This window comes from Euleptes europaea, chromosome 12 (genome assembly GCF_029931775.1).
Source record: "Euleptes europaea isolate rEulEur1 chromosome 12, rEulEur1.hap1, whole genome shotgun sequence".
Lineage (NCBI taxonomy): Eukaryota > Metazoa > Chordata > Lepidosauria > Squamata > Sphaerodactylidae > Euleptes > Euleptes europaea.
The window spans coordinates 21,019,693-21,043,845 of NC_079323.1; the positions used below are offsets into that span (position 1 = coordinate 21,019,693).

Here is a 24,153-nt window from a genome sequence, read left to right on the forward strand (position 1 = left end):
ATGGTGAACTCATGAGCACACAACCCCTTGGCGTTAGTCATCTTGATCTTGCTTTGTATTAGGCAGAGTCTTTCCTCTGTAGGGAGTTGGTTTGGATGACTTTCAAATCCCTAGGGTACTCTGAGCAGGCACCGAACATTCATGAATTATCAACCTGTGGATACACAAATACTTCACAAACAGCACTGAAATAGTGTGCTAATAACCTTGGGGAAGAAAGGCTGTAACAGCGGAGGGTGACGGGTGATTTCTTCCCAGTGGAATGTTTCATAATAAACACTTTCCTAAGTATTCTTTGACTCTGTGATAATGTGTGTGTAGGCTATAACATTATTGGCGAATAAAGGCAGAATGATTTATTCTAAAGTGATGCATACCATCTGTTGCAACATGCTGATAAGAAAGTAGCCCCACATAATACATAGGAGCTAAAGCCGCTCACACAGCTCACAAGATGACACTGTTATCTGATATGATGCAAGCCCAGTGGTATGTATTTATAAAATAAGCGAGGTTTGAAAGAAAAAGCTCAACACACTTGCATTTAATTACAAAGACAATAAGTTTAACATTTGAGCTTCAGACATCCATATTGGCTATTAGTGTGTGCTTTCGGCAAAGAGAATGTTAGACTTCCTCAAACAACTAATCCCTCAAAAAGGACTGTTTCCAGAGACAGAACTGTAGGGCTAGATTAAAAAACTATATTGTTGTATGGTCCCAACATCTAAGTCTTAACTCCTCTCTGACTGGGAAATGAAGCAAGAGCTTAGAGCAGTGGGTATCAAGAAACTGGAATTTTGAACCAACTAGAAATGCTTATTTTTCCTAGGACACTGTCCTCACTGGGAATGCACCTCCTTCTGGTTGCAAAGAGGGCTCTCAAACTGATGATGTCATAAAGGAGAAGGGGTTGCTGTCTTGCCCAAACCATGATAAAAGCAATGCAGGGATCCCTCTGTTTCCAAATGAACAGTCTAAAAAGAACTCTTTATTACAGGGACGGTTAATTTTATAACAGCAAGAGAGAATGGGGTCTAGAATTTAGTAGGCTTCTGCTCTTCCCAGGGTATATAGCCAATCTGGCCCACCTTACCAAGGTATAGCCAAACAGTATTTACGATTGTTTCGGGTGGGTAGCTGTGTTAGTTTGTGGTAGTAGAACAACATTCGAGTCCAGTAGCACCTTTAAGACCAACAACATTTTCCAAGCTGTTCACAAAAGCTTATGTCCTGGAAATTTTTGTTAGTCTTTAAGGTACTACTGGATTTGCATTTATTATTTAGGGTGGATGGGGACCCTTGAGGAAGTTTGTCTTTCCTACCTCACTACTATTCCCCTCCTTCCTTTTCTACTGGCTGTAAGGCAGTTCATCTCAGATGTTCAAGGGCGGTCTCATCCATGGACAAGAAAATGGGGAGGGGCCATGGCTCAGTGGCAGAGCATCTGCTTGACATGCAGAAGGTCAATCCCTTCACAAAGATAAAAATTATACAAAATATCATATAACAAAACAGGCTTCCGGTAATTTTCCTGTTTCATACAAGCTTTCATCAGTTGGTAAGTATGATTTCATAAATTATAGTTCATTAATCCTTTGTTTCTTCTTTTTTTCAGATTCCTTGCTGAAGAATTGCTGAGGATTATTGGTGCACAATGGCGATCCCATGTTGTGTCTCTTAATTCTAAATAAAATATTTTCCCTAAAAGGTATCATTGGAACTCATTGTACAATCATAAAAAACATGCAACACAACCAAATAATACACAATTATAAATTATACTCACAGACAACTTTTTCACATCTTATAATTTTCAATTATACCATTCGTATGGTGAGTATTCTTATATCATAATGGGATACAGTAGAGAAAGGGTGCGATATTTATACAAAACGCTCCTATGCAGCGCTTTACAGTAAGGATTCACAAAAAGGCAGAATAATCGCATGCCGAATTTAATCCATTGGGGGCCATTGTATTGAACATCGTAATAAAGTGAGCTTCTCTTTGGTGAAGAATCCTATCTATATTTTCCCTGCGAAACCATTTCTTCTGATATTGCCACAAAGCAAAAAACCTAAGGTCGGTGTCACTATGTTTTGCCTGCTTAAAGTGCGCGACAATCGGGGCTTCTTTTTTTTTTTTTTTATATAAATTTTATTAGGTTTTATACTAGAAGTTTTCCATTACATTGAACAACATCTATAACAATATCAAATTTCAATTCTAACTTAAAGTTGTTATAGTTCCATATCATATAATAAAAAAGAAAAAAAAAAGAAAAAATGGAAAAGTTTTTAGACTTCCCCTTCACCTCTATCTGCCTCTTAATAAAAAGTTCATCCCGTCGTAGGTAATCTAATCTTAATAAACTATCAATACCATATATAGAAAAAAAAACCATAGTCTGTTAGTAAATATACTTATACTTAATCATTATAAAAAAGATCAGAAATAATCCTCTGGATCAGATTAGAAAGTATTCTTCAATTCTTCCCATTTTTAACTCATATTCACAATAATGCATCCACGCCCCCCATTCCCCCAAAAACCGAACGTCATTTTCTTCATTTAGAATGGCTGTGAGTTTTGCTATTTCTGCCACTTCAAACATTTTAACAATCCAGTCTTTTTTCTCAGGAGTTTCTAACCCTTTCCATTTCGCTGCATAAAGCAGTCTCGCAGCTGTTGTGGCATAAATCAAAAAAGTTCTTTGTATTGCTAAGTCGTCTGGAATCATACTCAATAGCATCATTTCTGGTGTTTTGGGTATATTCTTTTGTAGTATTAATCTCAATTCATTATAAATCATGTCCCAGAAGTCTTTGGCTTTGTCACAGGTCCACCACATGTGATAAAAGGAACCAATTTCTTTGTTACATTTCCAACAAGTAGGGGACATCGTTTTATAAATCTTTGCAATTTTCTTGGGTGTTAGATACCATCTATACATCATTTTATAAATGTTTTCTCGCACTGACTGTGCTTTTATTCCTTTTAGATCTTTGGACCATAATCTTTCCCATTTATTTAAAACAATATCATGTCCCACATTTTGAGCCCAATCGATCATAGTTGGTTTAATCGTATCCTGCTCACAATATATTGTTAAAAGGAGATTATACATTTTAGAAATCAGTTTTGTATTATTATCTAGTAAAATCCTTTGAAAAGAAGATTTTTCTTTAGAAAAACCTTTTTTAGCATCTTGTACAAAAACTGATTTGATTTGGTAGTATTGGAGCCATTGTAAATCATCCTTAAGAAGTTGAAAGTCTTTTAGTGAGCATTTCTTTCCTTCCCAATTAATTAGATCTTGATAAGTAATAAATTTGTCTGGTCTAAGTGGGCGCAAAGTTAGCATTTCTTGAGGCGATATCCACATCGGTGTTTCTGGTTCCAAAATGTGTTTATATCTCATCCAGATACGAAGTAAAGAGGACCTGATTATATGATTACGAAATGTTGCTTGTAATTTAATTTTATCATACCACAAATAGCCATGCCATCCACTTAAATTATTATAACCTTCCAAGTCTAACAAACGTATATTTGACAAGTTCATCCAATCTTTTAGCCATACTAAAGCTGCCGCTTCAGCATAGAGTTGAAAATTAGGCAGTGCTAAACCTCCTCTAGTTTTTAGATCCACCAAGTATTTATAAGCAGTCCTTGGTTTTTTCCCTTGCCAGATGAAGTTTGAAATGTCTTTCCTCCAAGTTTCAAAATATTTAGTTTGTGATATTATTGGTAAATTTTGGAATAAGAAGAGCATCCTCGGTAAGACATTCATTTGGATCGTTGAAATACGTCCCATTAATGACAATTTTTTGTTTGACCATATAATCATATCAGTTTTAATCTTACCCCATAACTTGAGGTAATTGTTGGTTATCAGATCTTTATTCTTTGCAGTAATCCAAATTCCCAGGTATTTAACTTTATTAGCTTTCTCCCAGCCAGTATATGATATAAATTCCTGTTGCTGTGTTTCCGATAAATTTTTAAATATTATCTTTGTTTTTTCTTGATTCACTTTAAAGCCTGATACTTTTCCAAAATCGTCCAAAGTCTCCTGAAGTATATTCATTGACTGTGTTGGATTTTCCAAAATTAGCAGTAGGTCATCCGCGAATGCTCTCAACTTAAATTCATGTTTTTTAATTCTTAACCCGCGGATGTCCTCCATACTGCTTAGTTTCACACATAGCGGTTCCAACACCAACAAAAATAAAAGTGGAGACAAGGGACATCCCTGTCTAGTCCCTTTCGTGATTTGGCAATTATCTGACATTGATTCATTAACCAAAATTTTAGCTTGTTGGGAGGTGTAAATAGCCGATATACCTTTCTGAAAACGATCTCCAAAATTCAATTTATCCAAAATCCGTTTCAAAAAGTTCCAAGAGACCATATCAAAGGCTTTTTCTGCATCCAAAAATACAAAAGCCGCAGTTTGTTGAATATTCTGGTCATAATATTCCAGTGAGTCTAATAAAATTCTTACATTGTCTTTTATTTGCCTTCCTGGTATAAAACCTGCTTGGTCCTCGTGTATAAGATCCTTAATAAATTGTTTTATCCTACATGCCAAAACTGAAGCAAAAATTTTGTAGTCCACATTTAACAGGGATATAGGTCTGTAATTAGATGTTTTTTCTGGATCTCTTCCTTCTTTGGGTATCAATGATATAAATGCATGTGACCAAGTCTCCGGGGATGTTCCCTCGTCCAAAATTGCATTGTAAAGTGAGCCAAAAAATCCAACTAAATTGTCACTAAATGTTCTATAAAATAATGCAGTAATTCCATCTGGTCCAGGTGTTTTATCCGTTTTTTGTCTCAGTATTGCTTCTTGTATTTCTTCCCTTGTTACTGGAGCTTCAATACATTCTCTCTGGGTCATTGACAAAGCTTTCATCTGTATTGAGTTTAGAAATTTATCTATTTTCTGTTTTGGAGTATTTTCTTTCTGATATAACTTAGAGTAGAATGAAACAAATTCTTTCTGAATTTCTGAAGTTGAGTAAACTGGTCCTTTAACAGTTTGGATTTTTGTTATAATCTTCTTTTGGAATGAGTCCTTCAGTTGTGTTGCTAAAAATTTTCCTGGTTTATTTGCATATTCAAAATACTTTTGTTTAGCAAGTTTCAGATTTTTATTCATTTCCTCCATTATTACCAAATTTAGTTGGTGTTTAGATGCAGAAATCTTTATTTGAATTTCTCTTTTCTCCTCTTCCTGTGTTACCGTTACTAATTTCTGCTCCAAATTTTGTAAGTTCCAAAGTATATTGTTTGTAAATTGCAATTGAGTCTTCTTCCAGGCCGAATGTTTCTGTATCATAAAACCTCTCAGAACAGCTTTGAATGCATCCCAAACTGTATTCAAAGAAGTTTCCCCATTAAGATTAATTACAAAAAAGTCTTTCATTAAAGCCTGTAATTCCTTTTGTATCTTGTTGTCTTTTAAAAGTTTATCATTCATTCGCCATCTAAATGCTTGTTTATTGTTCCAATCAAAAGTAACAGGATTGTGATCAGAAAAAGTTCTAGGTAAGATATGAATTTTACGTAGTTGCGTGAAGATTGATTTACTGGCCCATATCATATCGATTCTGGAGTGTGAATCATGTCTTGCTGAATAAAAGGTGTATTCTTTAGCTGTTGTATTCATTGTTCTCCAAATGTCTTGTAATTCTAATTCTGAAGCCATGGTAAAGAAAGTTTTAGGCAAGCATCCATCGTTGATGTCTTTTGCTTTTGATTTTTTGTCCAGAGATGGGAGAATAATTCCATTGAAGTCGCCCATCAATAAAATTTGGTCTTTTGCGTGCTGGACTATCAAATCGTGTAATTTTTCGTAGAAGGATTTTTTCCCTTCATTGGGTGCATAAATTCCAACCACTATTGTCCTTTGTCCCAATATTTTAGTTCTGATAATTACAATTCTTCCTTCATTGTCTTTATATACTAATTCTGGACAAAGATTGGGGTGGGCATAGATTACCACTCCCTTTGTTTTAGTTTTGGCTGAAGCAATAAATGCTTGTCCAAGCACCTGTTTCTCCAAGTATTTTTTATGCTTTGAAGCTATATGGGTCTCTTGTAGACAAATTAGGGAGTATTTATATTTCTGTAGATATTTGAAGATTCTAGCCCTTTTAGTTTTCTCATTCAGTCCATTTACATTCCAAGAAATTGCTTTTGCCATAATGTAGTATTTTTTAGCAAAATAAAAAGTCTATAATTTGGTACCTCCTTCTGCACCCTGTACCTCTTCTTCTTCCTCTTCTTCTTCCTCCTTCTCTCCAGGTAATTCTTTAAGGTCCATCTTATATTTTCTCAGAAATTTCCCCACATCTGCTTGAGATAGAATTGTCGTTTTCACTTCCTTGTAGGTGAAAGCCAAACCTTGTGGCATAATCCAACGGTATTTGATACCATTAGCTTTCAGTGTAGACACAAAGTCTTTGTAGTTATTCCTCTGTGAGAGTAGATGCCTTGGAATATCCTTCAGTAGTATAAGAGAGGAGTCTCCTGCTGACACTGGATTTTCATAATGAATCTTCATAATCTTATCTTTAACTCTGGTGTCATAAAACACTATCATCAAATCTCTTGGCTTAGATCTTCTCATTCTAGCAGGTAATGGTATCCTATATATTCTATTAATGGCTTGTTTTAATTCTTGTTCATCTATCTGAAATAGGTAGGCCAAGTTTGGTATTGCAGTTTCTTTATTGTCTCCCATCATATCTGGAAAGTTGCGTATACGAAGATTGGTCTCTCTCACTCTCATCTCCATCATTGCCATTTGATTTTTTGCCGCCATCTGATCAGTTTGTATTGTTTCAATCTGTTTTTCTTGGCTTGTTAATTTTTTCTTTGTGTCCTTGTGCTCATCCATCACTTTCTTAATTGATACATCCATCGCTTGCATATCTGTCTTCATAACAGTCATTTGAGTTTTTACTTCTTTCAAGTCTCCAGTGACCACATCCAACTTCTGATTAATAGCTTGGGATGCTTGACCAAGATTTGTCATCATAGAAGTCAGCTGTGCCATCTGTGTAGACATCTGTTCAAACTGTTTATTTGTTGCCTCAGTTTGTTTAGTTAGCATATCCTGTAGCTTTTTTTCCATGGTCGAGGTTTGTAAAGAGTCCCTTAGTTTAGTATAGGCAGGGCTGTGTAGTGAGCCAGAGCGGGGTCGAGACATTTACATTCAAAAAAAAGCTGGTAAAATACATGTCCACAGACAGGGCCTTTAAGGTGCTAATTAAAAGATGATAGTTCAAACATCAGCCTAATAATTTTTTCGGGTTGAAAAGAGTCTAAATTGGCTTTAAAATTGCATTTTAAAGTTTTAAAATACCAGTGAGTTTTTTCGGTCGCTCTAGGTCGGGTTAATCAGGAAGTATACCGGAAGTTGCAAGTGCTGCGGACCTTCTACCGCCTCTTCTCGATGGTTATTCCTTCAGGAATGATTTCAATGTAACTCGAGTGCGACGCATATTCAGTCCCACAGCTACTTCCTGTTGTTTTAGTTCCAATGATAGAGAGGGTGTTGTAGAGAGTCTTCCGTTCCAGGCGCTCCCTTACTACAAACGTGGCAGGAAATTCTTTTCGCCGGAAAATCAGGAAGAAAGATCACCCTCCCCTTCCCTCGGACCTTCTCATTGGTGATAGTTCTTGTCAATCTAAAAGGTATCCTTCCGACTCTTTGTTATGGTTTAGGCTGATCAATTTGATAAAGGTCCTGTCGCTAATCCCGATGACTAACTCAGATCAAACTTTTTCAGTTTGAATTAAGGAGGAATGGGGGTCTCAGAAATGTTCTTATCAGCCCCCCGTCTGTTCAAATATTCCAGTAAGTAGACGCAGAGTTCTTTGTACTCACTTGGGTGTCAAGAGGTGAGGTTCTTTTCTTTATGTAGTCCTTATGCTGGTAATAAGGTGGTGGAGGGTAGAGCTTGAGGCCAGAGTTGCGTTTTGGCGATGTCCTTCCCTAATGCCCTCGCAGGACCGGCGTCCAGGACTCCGAGGGGCTTAAAAAGCCCCCTCAGAGTACCTAGGAGGTCAAACCGCGTTTGCGGGCTGCAGGGAGTTCCTGCTTTCCAACCCACTTGCAAGGGTCGGATTGGGGTATCTATGTACCCCAGAAATAACGCAAACTTGGATTTCTCCCAGGACAGCCTGGGGAAATGGAGTGCTCTCTCCAGCGGCACCACCGGAAGTCTGACAATCGGGGCTTCTAAAACAGAATTGCGTATCCTCGATCGGTGCTCTCCGATCCGTATTTTCAAGGATCGACTCGTCTTGCCTATGTACATAAATTCGCAAGAACATAGAACGGCGTAAATAAAATTTTCTGAAGTACAATCTGTATATGACTTAATTTCAAATTTAAAGCCCGTTTTTACATAAGTGAAGCTCTTAACAGGGAGCGCATATGGACACATGGTGCAAGATCCACACCGGTAGTGGCCCCTCCTAGTGGTTACAATGGGCCGATCAATTCTATCGGTGTGCACAAGTTGGTCCTTAAGGGACATAGTTCTTCTGTACCCTAATAGCGGTGGTTCCGAGCAGTCAGGCAAGAAGGCAACAATATGCCAATGTTTATAAATAATTTTCCGGATGCCACCCACTAGCGAAGTGTACTGAAAAGATGAGGTCAGTTTGGAGGTAATTTTCTTAGAATGAATGAAAATCTGTTCCCGTGGCTGTGCATCCGCTCGTTTTTTAGCCGAGTCAATTAAAGTTATAGGGTACCCCCTTCTCACAAGGGCACCTTTCAACGAGGAGGCAGCATTATCAAAATCTCTAGTATTGGTTGAATTTCTTTTTAGCCTCAATATTTGACTATAGGGCAAATTACGTTTCAAATGGCCCGGATGATTAGAATTAAAGTGTAAAAGGGCCGTTCGGTCCATTGGTTTTTTATACGGAGACAACCAGATTACAACATCAACATTCTTATGTATGTTAACATCCAAGAAGTTAATACAATTACGATGATATTTACATTCAAATTTGATATTGGGGTCAGCATGATTAAGTTTGTCAACCATCACATTATAATTATCCTCATTATCTATACACATCACTAGATCATCCACAAATCTTGAATAAAGTAAAACATGTTGTTTGAAAAAATCATCTGAAATAAATACTTGTGTTCAAATGCCACCATATAAATATTTGCCACAGAGGGGGCTACAGCCGAGCCCATAGCCACCCCTTTGACTTGCTTATAAATTTGTTCCTTGAACCTAAAATAATTGTTTTCAAATAATAAGTCTACAAGACCTCTGCCTGAGACCCTGGAGAGCCGCTGCTGGTCGGAGTAGACAATACTGACTTTGATGGACCAAGGGTCTGATTCAGTATAAGGCAGCTTCATGTGTTCAAAACAATCACAGCTGACACAAGCAACTCTTCTAGAGGACAATTCACAGTGGGTAGACATGTTAGTCTATCTGCAGTAGTAGAAAAGGGCAAGAGTCCAGTAGCACCTTAAAGACTAACAAAAATATTTTCTGGCAGGGGATGAGCTTTCTGAAGAAGTGAGCTGTGGCTCATGAAAGCTCATACCCTACCAGAAAATATTTTTGTTAGTCTTTAAGGTGCTACTGGACTTTTGCCCTTTTCTACTTCTAGAGGACAGGCACGAGAAGCACTGCAAAGTAGAAGACAGTGCTCCTCCTCAATTATATCACTCAGTATAAGGACCTTTGCTACAAGGAGACAGTATGACTAGAGAAAGGACTCACTAGGGCATGTCAGAATAAGCAAGTATAAGCACTGCCTGGAAAGGAGAGTAGGAGCTGCTATAAATTATCATGAGAAAGAGTAAGGTGTAAAAGTAGTAGAAAAACAAAGGACACTTCTTTGATCCATTTGCCTGTTTCTACCAAAATCACTTGATTGATGCTGTCATGCGCCATCCTCTATTGGTGGAAAAACATATTTACTTAATTTACAGTATACCTCACCCTTCTCCCCGATGGGGACTCAAAGCGGGTTTCCAATGTTCTTTTCTCCATTTGAATCCTCCATTGGTATCCCCACAACAACTCACAACAACTCTGCCAGGTAGGTTAGGCTGTGGTCACTCAGCAAGGTCACTCAGCAAGCTTCCATGGCAGAGCAAGGATTTGAACGTGGGTCTCCCAGATCCTAATCTCTCTCTCTCTCTCTCTCTCTCACACACACACACACACACACAGCAGCTGCTGCACAGTATCTTGAGGGGAGAGAGCTACACAGGTGCTCAAGAAAGTGTAATGACATGTAAAACTAGACATGTATGTGAATCATGTGTAAATCTGGACTCAAGATCATTCATAAAATTCTGAGACGTATTGGTGCTGAGGTCCACTTCAAAGTTCTGTATAAGACTGAGGAAATGCCACCAGAAAAACAAAAAATAAAGCTACTGAGATAAGCTAGTTTTAAAAATTGTGCCGTTTCTAATAAACTAGGATGTCATAAACAAATACTTTATAACTATGAACTATCAATGATGGGGTTGAAATGGGAAACCTGTAAGATACAGATGGAGATACCAGTATCTGCTGACATTTTCTTTCAAAATGATGTATATGATAACTTAAAGCTCTGTAAGCAGTTCTTTTTCTCCACAAACAAAGGTTCTTTTGTTCCTGACACTCAATCAATTTGAAATACCAAGGAAATAATGTCATTCAGTTCTTTGAAAAAGAGTGGGAAAGAGGTTGTTTTGATGCCACTTGATTTCCTCTTTTCGCCTCTTGTGTATCAACATTGGTCAAGTCTGAGCACAATCCACACCAACGATATATTAAGACAGTCATTTACCAAACAATTTCTGCTTAATAAGGGCTAGACTACATGAGATGTGATCTCAGATCAGCCAGAACACAGATGTGGAACACAATATCAGATCAGCCAGAATGTACATTTTTACCTGAACATAGAAGTGGAAGGCTTCTGTTTTGGCTAAACTCTTTCCTCCCATATTTTTCAGATCTAATTTGCCTTAACTATTAGCCCAGCTTGGGAAATCTTACAGGTATAGGGTTGCCAGGTTTCCCGGCGGGGAAGGGGTGAGTTGGTAGGGTCTTACCAGGTCTAAAATGAGGCCTCAGCCTTGACAGCATCGACATCATGACAACACTTCAGGAAGTGATGTCCTCATGTTGGCAATGTGGAGGGAGACACTCCGGCACTTGGGCAAAAACTCTATAGTAGAAGCTGTTTTTACCATAGAGTTTTGTCCAAATACCTCCCTCGACATTGCTGGCGTGATGATGTCATTTCTCAAAGTGACATCATCATGCTGGCAATGTCGAGGCCTAGGCCTCATTTTTAGCCCGGTTAGACCCCCACCGGACCGCTGGATGGTGCTGGGGGCCCCAAAGCGGGGGATCCCCTAACCCCAGCAGGGGTGTGGCAACCATATACAAGTACTTTCTTGGCTATCAGAAAAGTGAGATCTCTCAGAAAAGTATCAGAGAGGTTTCCTAGAGGCACCTGGTTGGCCACTGTGTGAACAGACTGCTGGACTTGATGGGCCTTGGTCTGATCCAGTAGGGCCTTTCTTATGTTCTTATGAGGGAATAGAGACAGGCAAGGAGGTTGCCATTGACTCCTGAGATTCATTCTGCTTCTTTGTTCTTAAGGAAGCTTAGCCTATGTAAGTGGTATCCTTTCTAGAGAGGTTTTGGGCCATCTCAATTAGCCTTCATCCATTTCTATAGCTGCTCAGTTTGACATCTATCATGTAACAAAACTGTTATTCAAGATCAGTCAGAAGAAGGCATTCTACCAGAGGAAAGTAGCAGTGTAAAGTAACACAGACATGTTAGAAAAGATATAAGCAAGATCAGAAAGCCCTTTTCAGTAGGAGGGGCACATAAAGGCTTTGTGTGATCTGCCACACAGCAGGACTTAACTTGCTACCTTTTTTTTTAAAAAAAGTACAAGATATAGAAGCAGAGTAGGTCACACTATTACTAGGTAGAGGGAGCGTATTTTTCTTACATGTATTGCCTTCACGGTGACATTTTATAGAGACCCTTGTAAAACATGTTTATGTGGTTGCATAATTCTCCCTCATTTTGATTTGGCCACTTAGTGATTCTCCAGGATCTCAGCTTTCATTTTACAAAAGCCAACAAAAACACAATCCCCAGCTTTTATAGCTGTTCAGCTAACTTTCAAAACATGACTCAAGAGTAATTAAAACTGCAGCTCTGAGTCCAAGCCAGCCTAAAATAACAGCCCGTAGGAGCATCCACCGCTACTTCATTTCAGAGGAGCTTTAGCTTTACTAGTCCTGTTTCCTAATCCCAATTGTCTGAGCATGGTTATGTGTCTGGGCATGTCACAGAATCATGCCAATCTAATGGCTGACATCACACATGACAAGAAATATGGGCATCTCAAACCTGATATATGCATTATATGAGCAACATTGTATCACAACCTTCCACATAACCTTCAGTTATACGCAGAGCTTCCACTCATGCAGTTATGGAATAAGCTGAACATGATGCAGAAGATGGCAGCAACCACATGTAATGTGTAAATCATGTCTAGGTCTCAATTATGGATTTCAAGGTTCAGCTGCCATTAGAGAACACTCAAGCGCATGAAGCTTTAGGCACAACTGGAATGGCCACTTGTGACTGAGGAAACCCGCACTGAACACATTCCTTGAGCCACAAAGGCTCTTTCACATCATGCCATTAGGCTTCATCTCGGGGCCCAAAGCTAGGCAGCATAATGACATGGGTAGACTATCAAACACAACTTGCATATTCACCAAACCGCACTGGAACTCATTTGCCAGTTCTGCTTCCCCACATCAACAGGGAGGAAAATGGACTTGACCAATAAAATTAATATGCTATATTAAAATTGAAACAAATGTTTGCTGGGTGAAAATGACATCTGTCATTTGACATCTGGATTAATTTCTCTGGCTTGGATCCTATTGGGAAACAGGCTTTTTCACGCTTTCCTACAGCATTATGGTGTTTCCTTGCACCTTCTGGGTCTCCCTGTCTTTCATGCAATCATACCAACATGCACTGCTGCAATGTTTTTTTGAAAAGATCACAGCAAAACCAGGGTAGCATCCATGTGGATGAGAAAGTCTGGATCTTCCTGGTTATCCATATGGGGGTCATTTTCCCTGCTCCAGTCCCCTGCAACATCCATCCCTACCACCTCTTGAGGGCTTTTTAAAAAAACAGCAACTGAGATACTGTCATAGCGCTATAATGATCAATGTACTAGTTCCTCTGAATTCCCAGCTTTCATTAAAACAAAACAAAACAAGTCTCTAGTCCCTTTTGTTACAGAGCTATGCCTTTCCCCTTATACATCTGCAATGACAGAGACTTCCATGGTTTCCTTGTCGCTGCTGATACAACACAGTGGTAACAGGGCTTCCGCATGGTAGGTTTCAAATGCAATCAGGAAATCCAGAGGAACTAGTATGTAAATCATAATAACATTGTAACAAAACAGCAATAAGTTTTTATGGATTCAAACCCACCCCCAAAGGGAAACCTATCATGTGGAAGCCCTGTTGCCACTGTGTTGTATGAAAAGTGGCCAGGAAACCACGGAAGTCGTTTCCATGTGGAAAACACCCTAGTCATTAGAAGTGTCAAGATGTGAACTAAGGACAAAAAGCCGGATAAACGAAGCATTACCATTTCTAGATAATAAGCCAACTATTAGCTTAAAATATATTCAAGCTTATGCTTATGAATCGCGCATAGAGGAAATGAACAACTGTGAAATTCTCATTGTACAAGACTGGTGAGCTCTGGGACTATAGGAGTTCACTGAACCCCCAAACCTTATAAATCTAACTCTGTAGAAAAATTTCCAGCTCAGCAAGTACAGTTCTACATCTGAGCAGCACAGAATAGATTTGTATCTGTGTATACTTTCACTTCCTCATCTCCTCCCATGTTGCAGAGGAGTTTGAGGACGAATTAGGTAGGATTGAGAGCACACATCCTAATTTTATCCCACTTTCTAGGATATACAGTTTAAGTAGTCGTTGAGGTGAAATAATCTGCAAGTGCTTCCTCTCATTATAAATGTTTCTCCTCAGCACTGTTTTAAAGCTTCAGAATGCTTGTAACATCCTGAACTTGTGGGGAGGGGAGATAATGACAGAAAATTAGGGTTAAGAGATGCAAATCTTACAGCACATAAACCCTTCTGCTCATAACAGTATCAGTTCTCAGTGGTCTGAATAATCTGTGTGTATGTAAAGTGACGTCAAGTCGCATCCAACTCTTAGCGACCCTGGTGGGATTGTCAAAGACAAGTGATTAAGCAGAGCTGGTTTGCCACTGCCTTCCTCTGCAGAGTCTTCAGTGGAGGTCTCCTTTTCAAGTGTCAACCCAGCTTAGCTTCCGGGGTTGCACTTGGCTCCTGGGCCGGGCTGCACTGCGACTATGGAGTCTTCCTCCCAGCCACAATAGGTAAGCAGGGGAAGGGAGGGGAGCTGTCAGCTTCTGGGGAGCCAGAGAGGTGGGCATCTGGGGAGGGGCATCTGCGAGCATCTGGGGAGGGGAGGTCTGGCATTACACAAGCAACAAGATACTTACTTGTGAGTATCGTCAGCAAAAACAGGTATTCTGTGTAGGAGATCAGTCCTGAAGCAAAACAATAGCAAAATGTGAATTCAGAAACAGAACACTGATAACGCTGTACTGAGAGAAACAGCTTGCATGATCAATCTTATTTATAAAAAAAGTTATTCAGTTTAATACAGCAAATCAAATAAAAGAAATAATAGTCTTTATCTCCCAAGTCAGATTTTTCTGTTCCCAGTTCCAGTGCTCCAGCAGTGAACTTCTTGTTCCAGCATCCCAGTCAGGTTGATGTCCTCATTAAGAGACCTGGGTTTATTTGGCATTAATAAAAGGGTTGCACTAAATCTTTGGATTTTTACAGAAAATATCCAGTGTTTATATGAAGGATGAATAAATTAAGTGTGCTTTGTCATATTTAGTACCTGGGAGGAGAGCTACTCTAATGTTACTCTGAAGGATCAAAGTATTTCATCCTTTGGCAGTCTCAGAAAAGCGAAGACCAGATTTTCTCATAAGTCTCAAGGGGACGATGGCAGCGCAGGGCTGCCAAGCTGCTAGATTGCACTGATAGGGCTGCCGGGCTCTGAGCCAAGGAGAGGCTTCGCTTAAAATAATAATAATAATAATCTGAACACGTCCTTTCGGCAAGGTGAAAGTGGGTTCCCCCCCCTTTCCTTTTTGAAGGAAAATTCCAACATTTCCCTTTGAAAGGCCGACTTAAATGAAGAGCCTGAACAAACACGAGATGCTACGGTGTCAAAATAGCAACGTGCCAGCTCAAGATAGAAAGTATATAAAGAGGATGGTTTAAAACAAAAGAATCTGAAGCATCCCTGTTGTAGGAGCACACTTTAAGAATTCTTTTTTTAAAAGTCTTTATAACACCCCCCAAAAAAACCAAACTACTTTTAACACGAGAGCTGAATGCCATCTTAAATAATGATATAAACTGTTGAAAGCAGATATTTGAACTACACCATCCAGAGGGAGACCATTTATGTAATTTACATTTAGGTAATTGATAGGCAAAGAGTTTCCTTTTTATGACTTTATTTCACACTAATAATTTGTAGTTGCTGTGCTCTGTTAATGGCACTTAATCGTTTGTTTGAAATAAATATTTAACGGGTTGGATCTCATCTATATCCCATGCACGGAAACACAATTCCCCTGACTTTCCTCCTTTAAAGAAGCCCCAAATTTTCATTAAATGCTGGGATGGGGGCTGAGGAGCAACATGAGGTGGACGCTGGAGAACTCTCCCCCATCTTGTGTGAGTGGGTCTTTGACAGGATCCATCCCATCATGTTTAATTTTTTTTAAATGAAAGCTCCAGGAAGAGTAAATATTATTCCACTAAAGTTAGCCTTGTTTGAAGGAAGTTGTATCCTCAGGCTTAGAAAACTGCTGTCGGCAACTAAAGACCATTTTATTTTGTCTCCTCCTCATCTGCCACAAACCAGGAGGAATCAAAGAAGCCGCTCGTCGGAGTCTAAAAATTAATTTTAAGATTACGGTGCATGTCAAACCTCAACCTAAACCATGAGAGAGGCACTTCTCGACAACTTGTGTAACGATCCTGTATATAGGGCTGATCACATAGGTCTTTCCTACAGAATCTGTGCTCCAGAGAGGCTGACATGTCATTGAGAGCCCTCAACGCATAACACGTGTCACTCAACAATCCATTTCTCCTGAGATACCTTAGTAACATCTGAAGTGCATCCCTCTCTCCAACAGTTGGGTTTTGATCTCTGGACAACTGAAAAGGATAGATGGAATTGCTTTTAACTAGTCTACCTATACCGATCTTGCAACGCAGTTCATAATTTGTCCAATTTAACAGTGCCAAGGAAAGATGATAGCGAATAACCCGTTCCTGTGCTCCAACTGGAACTTCTGCCCCTCTAGCCAATGGAGAGAAATGGACCGAGGGTAAATTCAAGTGAAGCCACAAAACAGCCAAGCCAATTAGGCTAAAGGCTACAGCCTCTAACTTTACTGGAACAAGTGCTATGAAGTAAGCTTATAAGCAGCAGAATAACATGATTCCTGGCCTCTGAATTCATTCCCCTCCTCGTAATAGATACCATTCTGCTTACACTTCAAAGGATGGGGTCTCGTTCCTATTTACAGCTTGAAACTGCATGAGCCCATTGTCAGAAAAAGGTGTGCAAGTATTCTTTTCTGAACCTACTTAAGAGTCCTTTTCTTTTTTGGTCTGTGGCCGATCACATTAGTATCAACATACATCTGGCTGACTCAAAGCACATTTTTACAGCTCAGTCAGTTCCATAACAGTTCATCTTAGTTTTTACTCAGCTATGTCACAGACCTGGCATAGATCTTCATTCTACAGATCTTTATGTTAAACTGAATTCTTTTTCTTTATCCACTTTTACACTGATTTTTTAAAAAAAATGATCAACAGATATTATTTTAATGAAGATACAGATGTGCAATGGAAGACAAAACCTTTACACAGCAAGGTATTAGTGGTATGATACATGTGCAGCCAATATAATCTTTTGAGTATAATTCTCCTCCAACTTTGACAGTAAGGAAGACCTAAAATAAGATTATAAAATAGATTAATGCAAGCAGGCACTTGCAAAATACAAAATCCACAGAAGAACACAGTAAACAAAATTGGGGAGTTAAGGATGTTCCACTAGGAGGCACAACTGCTTTCAAAGCAAATTCGACGAATGTTCCGTTTTTGGAAAAAGAACTAGAAATAAGCAAACCTAGATATAAGTAAAAGCTATTGGTTCGTTTAGTGGCTTACAGATAAACATTTCCTGCTTTTAAAAAAGTTACAAACTTTTAAATAGTGAAGCTACAGATTAGATTAAGTGTCTTGGTGATGGGCGAGCAAATTCCATATCAAAAAGGTGACGAAAACGATGCTTGTAAGAAACCAGGTGACTCCATGCAATCAGTTATCTACCTTTCAGATAAGTAGCTCCATAAAGCAGAGTTTCCTCAAGATAACAGAAGATGATCAAAGATCATATGGAAAAGTTATGCCTATACAGAGATCACAGATTCATATAAGTCTTAGGGCCGTATAAAAGTTAGAATTAGAAAAACCAAGGACACAACTAAATGTTCTCTTTACTCTTACCCATGTGGTAATTTTTTTTGTCGGCAAGTCATAGTTGGCTTATGGCAACCCCACAGGGTTTTCAAGGCAAGAGATGTTCGGAGGAGGTTTGCCATTGCCTGCCTCCGCATCACAACCCTGGTACTCGTTGGAGGTCTCACATCCAAATACTACCCAGGGTCAGGGCTGAGACTGGCCCAAGGTCACCCAGCAAGCTTCCACGACACGAGTGGGTATTTGAATCTGGGTTTCACAGGTCCTAGTCCAACACCTTAACCACTACACCACGCTGGCTGGTAATAAGACAGGTTATATTTACTATGGGGTCTTATTTCCTGCCTCTTTAGATGAGGAGGACAATCATAAGGGAAAAGATGCAGGGACATGCTTATGAATTCTCATTGCTTAGTACAGTAACCCAAAAAAAGGTAAAGGTAAAGGTCCCCTGTGTAAGCACCAGGTCATTCCTGACCCATGGGGTGACGTCACATCCCGACGTTTCCTAGGCAGACTTTGTTTAAGGGGTGGTTTGCCAGTGCTTCCCCAGTCATCTTCCCTTTACCCCCAGCAAGCTGGGTACTCATTTTACCAACCTCAAAAGGATGGAAGGCTGAGTCAACCTTGAGCCGGCTACCTGAAACCAACTTCTGTTGGGATCGAACTCAGGTCATGAGCAGAGCTTGGACTGCAGTACTGCAACTTACCGCTCTGCGCCATGGGGCTCCTACAGTAACCCAAACACTGGGTATATTCTCTCTCTGTGGTTGCTCTGGAGCCGTGTTGGCGAACCTATGGCACGCGTGCCGGACTTGGCACACCGATCCTCTCTGTGGGCACGCGTGGGTAAGTTGAGCAGCCATCGCGTCTGCCTTCCCTGGACTCCCCGCTGCCCAGCTGGGAGGAAACCTCAGTATTCAGGTTAAATTGCCCTGTTGGCACTTTGCCATAATTAAGTGGGTTTTGGGTTGCAGTTTGGGCACTCGGTCTCTAAAAGGTTCGCCATCACTGCAAGTTTAGTTTGACATCTCCCTGAGATAGACGCTCTGTTGCAGATCTGAATAATCTCTCACCACTAGTCCAGCTGAATATCATCCACCCTCTCTTCTACACCCTCTCCCTCCAAAAGAGTGTTATGGTATTCAAGCTCCTTTCCTAGTGGGATCTGGCAACCTTTTCTAGGTTCTCAAGGTTATTATTTGCATATAAAGTAGTGTATGCACGTTATAGCGCAATCAATTGCCCCGATCATCACATCAAACAAAAAGAGAACTCATCTGTTCTTGCCATCTTTTGGCAAGCCCACTCAGAACTTTAGTATTTTTTGATCAAGGCAGATCAACTCCATGGGATCCAAAACTCACAATTTGTTTAGGGAGCTTAATTGATCCCATGAGTTCATAGCTTAGTTCCAAAAATCACTTTAGGACTCAAGGACTCCATTCCTGTTAGCCAGGGATTCTTATAAATTTGTAAACAGCCCTCCCTTTTTCAGATTTGTCATGACAGCCCATTATAAAGTTCTAGAGTAGCTTAAGGCAAGGAATTAATCTCTTGCAGCCTGGGAATCAAGCAGAATTTTCACAACTTTAATAGCGAACAGAATTTGCCTTTAAAAAAAATCTATTAAAACAAATCATTACCTTTATCTCCCAGGTCTCTAAAAAAGGCTGGCCCTGGTTTAGCCTTTGCAACATTTGCAAGTGCAGCATCTACCTCCTTTGAGCAAACAAAATAAATTCAAGTCAGTTGTGAAAGAGGAATCCATTAAAACAAGTAGCAGAAAGAACAAGAGCTCTTTTGAAAAATAGCAGGAGCCCTTTGCTTACCTTTTTTGTCAGATTCTTGGCCAAAGTTTTACCTGTAAAAAAAAAAAATCACTACTCCATCATCTCCAAGTCAAACCTTTGATCAAGTTCTGTGGCATTTCTTCAGATTTTTAATGGGGAAAATGGATGTAATATGAAACAGAACCAAACAGCCAGCTAAAAAATATTCTTAATTCCCACAATGCTCAGGAAAGCGCAAAGTTAAAATCTAATAGGAACAGCCTGCAACAGAGGTGAATCTGAAAAAAGGACCTCCTTTGGGTATTCTTTACCTATTTTATCAACGTCAGTTTCTACATATTACATTACCTACTAAGCCTAAAAAAAGAAAAATAAATGTGGTGATAAAAGGTTTATTAAACACGTTATATGAGAAGATCACTACTAGAGCAGTAGACGATGATGGCGTAACTGGCCATGTCTGTTCATACTTTCCTCTGCCTCAATCCTCCTTCTTGTACCATGTAACTTTCCACCCTGATATTTACAGTGGAAGACATCTGTCCTGGTATGCAAATGGGGAGCTCTTTTCCCTTGTGCCTTTTTGATACAGCAGTAATCAAGGCAAAAAGGACTAGGAAAAACACACACAATAGATGAAAAAGATACATAACCTTGTTCAAGAAATACAGAATTATGTTCGATTTGTATTTCATTAGCACAACAAGTAATCTTGTCTTTACATTGCCATTATTCCTTTCAAAGCCTACTCTAGAATTCACTACTCTGGCCTTAGTCCATCGAGGCTTCCTACTGGTTTTATTACTTGACAGTATTAGAGTCCCCATCTTTGTTCAGCCTGTGGAAATTTAGGAGTTTTGAGAACAGGTTGTGGGTCCCCGTAAGGACCTGTATTCTTTGTGGGGTCCCCATAAGGACCTGTGCCACCGCATTCTGGACCAATTTAAGTTTCTGGAGCAGCTTCAAGGGTAGCATTGTTAGAGCGAGTTACAGTAGTCCAATCTAGAGGTGACTGTTGCATGGGTCACTGTGGCCAGGTCAGTGCAGGACAGGTAAGGGGTCAACTGCCGGGCTTGGAGGAGATGGAAAAATGCAGTCCTAGCCGTATTTGTGACCTGGGCCTCCAATGAAAGGGAAGCATCTAGTGTCAACCCCAAACTCCTGACAGAGGGAGCTGGTACCAGCTGTACCCCATCTAGAGTGGGGAGCTGAATTCCCCTACCTGGACATCCCCGGTCTAGCCACAGAACCTCCATCTTTTTTAATGGGTTCAAGTTCAGGAAGTTCTGCTTCAACCATCCTGCCGCAGCTTCCAGACACCCGGCCAAATGTTCTGGGACAGTGTCCAGATGGCTATCAACAGATATCTTCAGTTCAATAACAGATACATTCAATTCAATAACAGGACAGAGGTGATGCTGGATCAGGAAGACTGGTGTTTTAAAAAGATTTGTCCTAAATGAAATCACCTCTGTCCTTTGCACAGACCTTTGCACTACCTCTTTCTCTCTCTCCCTGCTGAACCTACTGGGCATGCAAAAACTCTCAGACTTGCAGGCCTATAGTATTTACAGGGACTCAGTGTCTTGGAACGCTTCTGGGGACACAGCAAATATGTTTGGGTAAGCACAAGACTTCACTTTTCTACAGTTTTATCAGTTTTCACTCTGTACAGTTTCACTGATACGAATTGACGGCAAAGGTAATGAAAGCTGTATACAGCAATAACATAACCCTTAATGCTTTTAAATCACAGTTCTGCATTTTTATCATGACGAGCATGAAAGAATGGAAACTACTTCAAGTTGCAGATCTTCCACTGCCTGTGATGGAATTTTGGCTCAGGACGAATTTAATGTTTTTCAAAAACGTTCCCACTTCCCCCTCAGATTCCGTTGCGTGGTTTTTAAACAATATACAGCACAACAACTGGGCACTAACCAGATACAGGTACATCTTGTTACAAGCCATTTTAAATTTATAAGTAAAGCTACATTAAATGTCAGGGCTAGAGATGCAAACAAGAATTCTTTCCCACAGAGGCCGAGACAATTTTGCCCCATAAATATTCAGCAATAGACATTTGTCATCTATCATCTCCCTCCACTAATGTTCAGAATGAATCTGACATCAGTAATGGATTAGCACAGCAACGGTAATGAATTAAACTAGCGTGTGCTCGCACACATTTCCATGAAGCTGGAGCAGGCTTACAGCTGTCAGGAGACATTCAGGGGAAAGCAATCTTTTTAACTACAAAAAAAGTACCCTAACAATTAGTGATAAGGTTGTAATGCCAAAGGGGAGGGGGAAAGAAGAGTGTTAATTCTCTCCCTGAATACAGCAGAAATTTCCACATCTTGAAGCTTTCCTTCCTATTTTTTAGGTAGAAAAACACTATACAAGTGAGAAGTATAAATCCCAGTCACATATGTTTTCCTTTTCTGTTCCCCAGGAGAAAAGAAAATCCAATCCACCAGAAAGCACATGTATTCTATTTCAGAATAGCAATCCAAATGTCTGTTTGATCAATAAAGTAGTCCCAGGACTGGCACAGTGGTGGAAACGCTCATCTCAGATGGGGTGACACACCTTCCCAAAAGATCAGGTTTGTAGTTTGGAAGTGCACTTGGATCCAGATATCCCTCCTGGGTCCCAGGTTAATGAAGTGGTGCCAAGAGCTTACTTCAGCAGCTCTGGCTGATTCACCCACTAGGGTACATCTTGGAACTTCACCACTTGGCCAGTGTGGTGTATGCCCTAGTAACCTCCTAGCTGGATTACAATAATATACTCTCTGTGGGGTTGACTTTGAAGGGTGTTTGGAAGCTGCAGCTAGTCCAGAGGGCAGCAACCAGATTGGTTTTTAGTGTGAGCCAAAGAAAACACATAACCCCCCCATTCTGTATCAGTTCCCTAGTCTTCAGGATTAAATTCAAGAAACTGGTACTTACCTTTAATGTTCTTTACAGTCCTTACCTAGAGTATCTGAGGGGGTATCTTCTCTCCTGTATCGCTCTATGTTCACCAAAATCATCATCAGATAATCTGTTGTGCCTCTTTTGCTTAGCAGTCATGTTCTGCTGTGGATCCATGTGGAATTCCCAGGCTTTAAGACCTGGATACTTTTAAGAGGATCCTGACACTCCATCTCTTTGCATAGGGTTTTGGTGGGTAATTTTGTAATATGCAGATTACATTTTGAACTGCAGCTTCAAATCTGATTAAACTCTGTTTTAATGTATTGTCGAAGGCTTTCACGGTCAGAGTTCATTGGTTCTTGTAGGTTATCCGGGCTGTGTAACCGTGGTCTTGGAATTCCAAGACCACGGTTACACAGCCCGGATAACCTACAAGAACCAATCTGTTTTAATGGTTTTAGAGTTTTGTATCTTATTGGTTTTAGAGTTCTGTATCTTATTATCATAGCTTCCTGTGTTGGTAAGTGGGTTCATAAATACTCATATGTTCACACACTAAGATTATTATTGTTGTTGTTGTTATTATTTCATTTATAGTCCTCCTTTCTCAAGGCAGATTACGATAAAAATTATGTAGTCAACCAGAAAGTGGATTTCAAAATATGTTAACATTTGTATTTAACAGCGAAGATTCCTCATAACACAAAATCATGCCATCGGGCTGGGACTGAACAACTGGGGCGGGGGATTCAAGCAAACGTGATGGTCGAAGGCATCAAGATAATCAACACAGGGAAACTTTATCTATAATTTAAGTCACTTCCTGAGCTGACCCATTATACCTCAGCTCACTCTACAAGAAGGCCCTCTTGAACCATTCCGTTTTCCACATTTGTGAGACAGTAGAAGCGTTGCCAGTTTTTGTTTGCATGGTGGCACCTTCTGAATGCTTTGCTCAGATGAAGATGTGGAACCAACCATGGAAGTCCCCCAGAAATTCACCTCTTGGATCTAGATGCATTTCCCAGTATGCAAAAGTCTTCTTTTATTAGCAGTATTGGCATAATAGACAACCAACAGAGGCAGATCTGTCTCTTTCCCTCTATTGGAATCTTCCACCAGTGGGTGAAGACTTTTTTATTTCATTTGGCAAACCCCCAATAACTGTTATTGGCCCTCATCCCTGGTTTCGGTGTTGTGCGTTTGTATGCTTTTTTATTGAATTATTGAATCATATAAATGAGCAAAATCAACAACTGCCTGTACATTGTGGCCTTCTCCGTTGTGGCCCCCACCTTGTGGAATGGCCTGCCTGGTCAGGAAGGATCCCACTCTCCTGGCTTTCCACAAATTATGGAAAACTATTCAAGAGGGCTTTTCTATGCAGGCAATAGGGCAGCGCTGCACAAAAGGCTTCAGAAGGTTACTTGGATAAATTACTGGGGACTGTGTTCTGTACTACTGCATATAGTCTGCTGTGGGTTGCATCCTATTGTGTAATTTTACCTCATTTAATGTGTCATGTAAAAACTCATGCTCTGCTTCAGTTCTCTTTCCTAGACCTCTGGTTCGTTCTACAACCCAAATCCGATTCCATTGTTTATTGAATGCCCCATCTTGTTGATTGTATTGACTCACTCTGTGTAATCCGCCTCGAGTCCCAGTGAGAAAGGTGGACTATAAATAACGTAAATAAATAAATGTAAATGCTGTTCTTATGTTTG

At 39.9% G+C, this 24,153-nt stretch overlaps 1 protein-coding gene across 1 annotated transcript in view; it reads right to left on the bottom strand.

The window, feature by feature from the left end:
• The window catches only part of MICU2 (mitochondrial calcium uptake 2), a 114,223-nt gene that overhangs the window by 22,318 nt on the left and 67,752 nt on the right, over positions 1-24,153 (bottom strand). Inside the window, exons 3-5 of the mRNA XM_056858503.1 lie at positions 19,548-19,579; positions 19,362-19,437; positions 14,628-14,675 (exon numbers count right to left, since the gene is read on the bottom strand). Coding sequence (XP_056714481.1) covers positions 14,628-14,675; positions 19,362-19,437; positions 19,548-19,579 — 156 coding nt within the window. The remainder of the gene's footprint in view (positions 1-14,627; positions 14,676-19,361; positions 19,438-19,547; positions 19,580-24,153) is intronic.